The following is an 8,272-nucleotide window of genomic DNA, read 5'->3' as shown; positions in this document are numbered from 1 at the left end:
AAACCACTTTTATACAGGCAACAGGTGATTGTCAAGATGTATACTAATGATCAGTTTTGTGTGATACCTTTGACAAACCTAGGTGGCTTTACATCAATTGCCTCACTTCAAGGTATCCAAAAACTATCACTAATATTGTACACTTTTAAATTTGAAATTTGTAGTGGATGCAACTCGATTTGTGTAGAGGACATTGTAAGAAATTGACATAGTTCTCAACCAAAGCTTAAAGAAACACTAGAATTTTTATTATTATTAAGAATATAAAGTAAGAGTCTTTGACACAAATCCGACCTTTTTTATTGAAAATATAACTTATAAACTATGTTGCAACTCTCTAATGACGAGGTGGATCTTTGAAGGTCACAATATCTCGCCCATGAACAGAATAACCCCCATCGACTATAAGATTATGTCCATTGATGTAGGAAGCCTCATCAGATGCTAGAAACAAGAAAGCATTGGCCACATCATCAACAGTAAGCTTCCTTCCATTAGTAGCATTCCTCTGCATCTCATCCTCAAGGACCTCCTTAGGGCACATCCCATTAGACACCTCATCAAGCCACTCCTCAATCATCTTTGTCACAATCCCAAAGGATGAAACGGCATTCACACGTATTCCTACCTTTGCCAACTCAACTGCACCGCTCTTCATCAAACCCAACAGAGCATTCTTGGAAGCCATGTAACCATGAGAGGCATTATCAGTCTTAATCAGTCCCAAAACACTGCAATTGAAGAGTATGGAACCAGAGTTGCGTGGAGTCATGACCCTTGCAGCATGCTTCATTCCTAACATAGCTCCCGTAACATTCACAGCCATAACTCTTTCCCAAGTCTCAACAGAGAGCTGTGTGATGGAATTACCATGAGCGTGCAACATACCCGCATTGTTCACCATGATATCTAGACGCCCCTTCTCCTCCATCGCCCGATCTACGACTCCTTTCACATGGGTCTCTATTGCCACATCACACTTCACAAATGAAGCATTCCCATCGAGCTCTTGGCAAACTTTAACCCCTCCCTCTTCATCGATGTCAGCAATGTACACGTAAGCACCTTCTGCTACGAATTTCCTTGCGGTGGCTGCACCTATGCCATTTGATCCACCCGTCACAATTACCACTTTGCCTTCGAATCTCTTCATCCTATACCATCCATACCCACTCAAATCTATCATTTACATATAGAGATAGAAGAAACCAACGAATCTAGATCATAATCAGCACCACACAAGAATTTAAAAACAAGAAAGAAAACATAAAAGGAAGCATTCTTACCCTGAACAAGCCATAAGAAAACTCTGCCTCTACTCAAACTGTTCCTCTGCTTGACTACTTGTGTAAAGTTTATAAGAAATGGGTGTTATATAGACCTCCATTGCGCCTCTCAAGTCTGAAACTTACCCATTTCTTACGTCCCGAGCTTAGGCGTATAGTAAAATATAAAATTTAAAATTGAAATAATCCTTTTATATATGAAGAAAGTCGTATGAAATTAAATGAAGAAAACCGTGTGAAATCAATAAAAGTCTTAAAAAAAACGAGTGATGAACAAGTGAAGTCAAGTGGTTCTCTTTCTTATTATTCATTCAACAGGCCAACTGTATGGCCTGTATTTGTATACTCTTATTTGTGTGCTTTCTAATTGTCATTGCATTTCGTCGGGCATAAGGCACGTAATCGAGTAAAAAATTTAAAATACGGTCGGTGGATATTAATATACAAACAAATCCTTTAGACTTAGGAAACTACGTTAGACTAAATAATTAAGAGGTAGTTGAAGTTTTGGATCGTGCATAGAGAGCACCATCCATGATAGATGCCTTTGTAGGATTTCTAGGTATGATACTCATGGAGCAATCTTAGTTTTTTAATCTGATAAGGCAATAACGTCATGTTGTCCATTCGATTCTTTCTTATTTTTGCATATTGGAGTTTTTAATGAATATTGTTCTTTCATACCACTTTTCCATATAACTTTGTATTGAATGACAATTTATAAAACTTAAGGTTAAGAATACAATTTTTTTAACAATTCATTATTTATACATTAGCAATCGCACCTTGGTGTGCAATGGGTACGTCGAAAAAGTTCAATTAAGATTTTTTTTTGTCTATTTTTTTGCATACATTTGTAGAATACGTGAAGTGAATTGCTTGATTCAATATTTAAAAAATACATAAGGTCAATTGACAAGTTATATAGGACATGATTTTAGTGCAACAAAGGTCTCAATGGAGAAGTGATAGATTTAAATAAACTATGCATCCACTTATAAGGATATAGACATGATTGAAATAAAACTTCTAAATCAAGAAGATATTTAGGCTCCATTATCAACAAGCCATTGTTATGTTTGCAATAGGGAGAGAGGAAGAGATAGGGATAGAAAGACGAAGAGAGAGGGGGGGTAGAGTGAGAGAGAGAGGAAAGAGGATAGAGATAATGCAAAAGACAAAAATATAAATGAAGATGGAGAAGGACATGGAGAGAAGGAGAGGGGGAGGTAAAGAGAGAAAGGAGAGAGGGATAGATAGAGATGGAAGAGATTGTCATGAACCCTATTTTTCCATAATTATTTAATTAGGAAAATAATGTTTATTTTTTGCAAATGAAATGGAAATGAAATGAAATTGGAATTGTCAATGAAATAAGATAGGAGATCGAATGCACTGAAATGATTTATATACAATTGAATGATCAGTAATAATTTTTATTGCAAATTGGGATTGTCATTGCTAATGAGCAACTGAGTGCAAGTGAATGTAGGAACTAGTGAACGCAGATGAAGGTGAGAACATGGTTCAGGTAGAGTTATCTTAGCTCTTATATTTCGTTAGAATGGATGGAATCTCTCACACACCACATTAGGAGTTATATTTTGCATCTTGTAAAGATGGATGATTTAAATGACCTTATTTGAGTGTTTGTTCAAATTGGAATGATGAACTTGGAATGAGTAGTAGATTGATTTAAATATTTATACATGTGTATCGATTGCAAGATTTTAGTGGTGATTGAATTAAATCTAAGTTGCAAGAGTGATTGTGAAATATTATGCTTTATATGTTCTTTTTGTTCAGATATGTATAAATGTATGAAAAATTGTACTTATGAGTTTACTTTTGTAAATTGAATTTTATATATATATATATATATATATATATATATAGAGAGAGAGAGAGAGAGAGAGAGAGAGAGAATTTTATTCAATCATATGCATATATAAATTTCCAATTATAGTGAAATTTGATTACGTCAAGAATTTTGTTTATACATATACATAATCATTTGAGATTAAATATATATACGTATTATATATATGTGTATATGAATTCTAATAATAATTCGATCATGTACTTGTAAATATGTATGTAATTATTGTATATGTAAATAGATTTATGAAATTAAATTATTTAATGAAAATCCAATATATATATATACATATATACATATATATATATACATATATATATATATACATATATATATATATACATATACATATACATATATACATACACATACACACACACACACACACACACACACACACACACACACACACACACACACACACACACACACACACACACACACACACACACACATATAGAAAAGGGTTTATTAAAGAATATGTTATCAAGTTTAATATTATATATATATAAATAAAATTAAAAGTAAAAGTAAAACAAAAAATAATAACAAAGGACGGTAGTGGCGGGTTAAGTTATTTAAAAAAAATATATAATAAACAATAACAAGGGTGGTTGATAGTAATATCGACCACCCCCCTTAATTAAAGGGAGGGATCGATATTACCACCAACCACCCCTCCTCCCTTTTATATATGTTGCAAACCATGTTGCAAGAAACACTTTCTCCCATCTAATAAATTAATACACCGATCACATTGCAGCCACGTCTAACAAGTTATGCGGTGGTAGGGATTAATGTCGGGGTCATGGTCAAACCCACGTAGCTATTAATGGCAAGGAGTGGGGGTCGATTACAACCACCGACCACTCCTCCTTTTTCTTCTAAAACAACGACCACGTGCAGTGAATGTTTCCACTCCTCCTTTTTCTATGAACACCAACCACATTGCAACTTAGTAATCATGGAAATATTGCAGGTGACACTGATATGGGAGTTGGCAAGTCTAATGTATAGTTGCATAATAGAGGGAGTCGACACACCACCGACTACCACTCCTCCTCTCCTTTATTACCTTCCATGACAAGTCAAGTTGTAGCCATGTAGAAACAACCTGTAGTAATATCTAGCACTCACGGTTAAAACAAAACATTAGCCGTTAGAGAAGATAAGTAGACGTGGAAAGGAGGTGAGCAGTTTTGTCAAATGTTTTAAATGATAGTATGCAACCATTAGAGTTCTAAGTCATGTAGAACTATAAGAACTTAAATGATTATCAGTGGTGTCGATGTTATGGCTAAGTAAAAGCCAAGAGAATAGCAACCAACGTAGGATAAGAATAGTATAAATAGTAGTGAAGGCTCAATAGAAGAGATAACTAGAACGATAAGAGAGGAAAAAATAGAGAGGCAAGAATAGAGATGGAAGAGGAAAAGATAGATGCAATGAAGGATTAGAGAATGGAATGTGGAAGAGAAAAGTAGTGGAGATCTAGATGTGTTTACAATCGAGTCATAAAAGATCGATGATGATCATCTCTGATTTAGTGTTGAACTTAGGGGTTAGGATCTTGAATGAGTGTTAGTTGTTTTATTATTATTAGAGAAATTCTCAGAATATAGAAAGGATAAGAACTAGGAATAGAGATCTCGTGAGATAGAAGAGCATCGAGGTGGAAAGCATTGGAATCCGGATGTATTGCAGACAGTTTGAAGATATTAGGGATCATAATAGACATGGGTCGTGCTTCTTGAGGTAGGCTCAAATCTAACATGTTTTGTTGTAGAGATTTAAGAGATAAAGGATGATTTAGTTTTAGATTTATGCATTATTCTAATGAAGAGTTAGAGTCGTGATATGAATAATTTTTAATTGTTTAAATTACAATCATGCAAATATAGATGCAATAATGATATATTTTCTAAAAGTTTGTTGATAAATAGTGAAACTCTCATAAATTAGATCGCCCAATCCTCTAGGAATAGAGTAAGAGGATAGAGAGAGAAACTCTGAAATTGAACTGCGAAGAAGATGAAATATTAGGATTATGACTTATTAAATAGTGAAATTTATTTTGATATCATAAAGAAAAGACTTACACTTTCGAATTATATCCTTGCATGAAGTGAAAAGATGGTTATCAAGTGTCTCATTTAAAAAGCCATATAGATAGGTGTTTTATGAATTTTCATCATGTTAGATTGTTGTTATGGTAAATTAGTGAAATCAGTGAGTTAAGTTTTAAATCATGAAAAGTCACATATTAGTATTAAACTAAATATGATGTTTTGAGAAAAGAGGTAAATGAACCAAGACACATGGAAAGATAGAGAGTTTAGACGAGATAAACTTAGAATTCTAAACCATAAGAAATGGAATGCATGTTAATGATTATGTTATTTAAATGTTTTGATAATTGAATAAAAGAATGTGTGCTCATTTTATTCAATTTCTATGTAAAGATACATACATGTGTTACACCTTCTTAATATTTAATTATTTTCTTTAAATTAGTTGAAAGATAGAAGTGAAAGATTGTTTTCTTTTAGATGTATATTTGTTTATCCATGAAAGATTGCTTCCTGTCAAATAGGATTGGTTGTAATAAAAGATTGATTCTTTCAATTTCTATTAAATGAAAGATTGTCTTCTTTAGCATTGTATTTTTATCTTGCAAGAAATAGGAAGCTAGAATTGAAAGGCAAAAGATTGTCTTCTATATATATTTATTCTAATATTTATGTTAACAAAGCTAGATAGGCTTGTGTTTGTGGAAAGTTACCTTCCAGGACAGGTGCCGAATGTTGACTATAGAAAGAGAGTTTGCTTTTTCCAAACTATATTATTTGCTATGCATGGCATTATACTCGGTCGAGTAATCAATTGAATTAACTATTGAAATAGATGGAATTCTTTTATTTATCCACTCTACCACGTCCTTGATTGATCTTGCTTGTTTCTTAATAGAATTAGAAAATTGAAAATGCATGTATCATCTAGGCATGCACCAGATTCCATCTTGTCTTTTGAATTCTTTTGCTAATCAATTCATGCAGGGTCGGGTATTCTTGATTGACTAAGAGTTCTGGGGAAGTGTAAGCTTCAAGGTTGGGCAGAAAAAGCACCTAAATCTTGTTCTTGTCTTCATGCTAAAGATTGCATTGATGATAGATTGGGTTGCAAATCAACGGACGCATCTCACCCTTTACTTTGTATTATTTTTGTTATTGAACTTACGACAACTTGAAATGCCTAAGTATTGTATTATTGGGATACTACTTTTATCGATTTATTGAATGAAGAATCTTTATCTTTTATAAAAATTTCATGTTTATTACGATTTAAATGGAATGATCAAATGAAGCTATGGATGGAAAAGTGGAATGAAATAGATTTATTAACCGATTTATGAGTTTATTTGAGAATAAAGAGTATTTTGACTATTATTGAAGTTAGCACGATTTGTATCTTTACAAAGATAAAAATAGGAAATGCTATCAAAATAGGGAGAGAGCCCGAGAGATATAGGGGTAGAGAGAGACGAAAAAAATATTAAGATAGAAATAGATGGAGAGATGGAAGAAAATATATGGAGAGGTAGAGATGAAGATAAAGTGAAAGAGGAAGAAGGAGACAAATAGATATATAGAGGTAGAGAGGGTGTGATAAAGATAGAGATGGATATAGAGATATAGAGAAAGAAGGATACACACACACACACACACACACACACACACACACACAGAGGGATGGGGAAAGAGAGAGGAAGGGAGAGAGAGAGAGAAACGAAGAAAGATAGGTAGAGGAGGAAGAGAGAGAAGAAAGGAGTGTGTGTGTGTGTGTGTGTGTGTGTGTGTGTGTGTGTGTGTGTGTGTGTGTGTGTTATATATAAACATTCCTAATTTATGACTTATTTGATTCAATAAAAAAAATCAAATTTAAATCTAAATTAAAATGAAACCTATTAAAAAGATAAAAAATTAATTCATAATTTTATGATTGATTTAATTCAACTTATATATACATAATAATTATTAATAATATTATTAAAAAAATTCTATTATATATATATATATATATATATATATATATATATATATATATATATATATATATATTGCAATATAACAATTATTAAAATAAATTATTAAAGAACAATAAATATTATAAAAGTAACCCAAAATATTGTCAATGGGTTTCCTTGCATACTTTATTTACTTGATCGTAGATAGTTTCTCATTTGTGGTTGTCGGATCAAGAAAAAAAATGAGATCATGGCCACTGGATAGAGACACAAGGACCTCTACAATGAAGACCATTCATTGGTTTGTGTTGCACACCATTTGTTAAAAATTGTGTGCCATATTCTACACATATTGTGGCATGTTGAATGATATCGTCGAGGAAAAAAATGAACATAATTTAAAAAAAAGATATTATGAAACCCTAGAAAAGAATAATAAAAAAATCTCCTATAAATGAAGCAAATGGAAAAAGAAAAAAATAAATGTCAAGGATGGAAAGAATAGAAAACAAATGAACAAAATAGTTGACCAACAAAAAAGTGGCAAAATCTCATCATTCCATTGAATGGCTCACTTCTAGCCATATTAAATAATAACTAGCAATTGCACCTTGGTGTGCAATGAGTACGCCGAAGAGGTTTGGAAGGTCAATCAAAGAAAATGTTCATGTATTTTTTCCAAATATATGTGTAATATATGGGGATAATTTTTAGGCCATTTATCAAATTATGTTGTTTGTGCAACAAAGGTCTCTCAATTGAGAAGTAATAGCTTCAAATCAACTATGAATCCTCTTATAGGGATCAAAACAAGGTTGAAACAAAAACTCTAAATCAAGAAGATAATCAATCTTCATTACCAATAGGTTCATATTATGTTTGCAAGAGAGAGAGGACAGAGATATAAAGATAAATAGAGATATAGGAAGTGATATATAGAGAGGTAGAGAGAGGGAGAGATATACAGACCTCGAGAGATGGAGAGATAATGACATAGAGAAAGAGGGAGAGATGGGAGAAGAAATGTGGATAGATAGAGATAGAGACCAAAGAGTTACAGATATGTAGGCCTTGAGAGAGAGA

The 8,272-nt window shown here is 32.7% G+C and overlaps 1 protein-coding gene across 1 annotated transcript; it reads right to left on the bottom strand.

The window, feature by feature from the left end:
- Window positions 1-337: 337 nt before the first annotated feature.
- Window positions 338-1,338, bottom strand: LOC131079209 ((+)-borneol dehydrogenase 1). Its single transcript, XM_058017112.2, has 2 exons — window positions 1,287-1,338; window positions 338-1,154 (listed from the first exon to the last, which is right to left on the bottom strand). The coding sequence occupies exons 1-2, from the start codon at window positions 1,298-1,300 to the stop codon at window positions 338-340; spliced, it is 831 nt and encodes a 276-aa protein (XP_057873095.1). The 5' UTR covers window positions 1,301-1,338.
- Window positions 1,339-8,272: the final 6,934 nt, after the last annotated feature.

The sequence above is a fragment of the Cryptomeria japonica genome, chromosome 10, assembly GCF_030272615.1.
Source record: "Cryptomeria japonica chromosome 10, Sugi_1.0, whole genome shotgun sequence".
NCBI lineage: Eukaryota > Viridiplantae > Streptophyta > Pinopsida > Cupressales > Cupressaceae > Cryptomeria > Cryptomeria japonica.
This window is presented reverse-complemented; position numbering and strand designations above follow the sequence as displayed.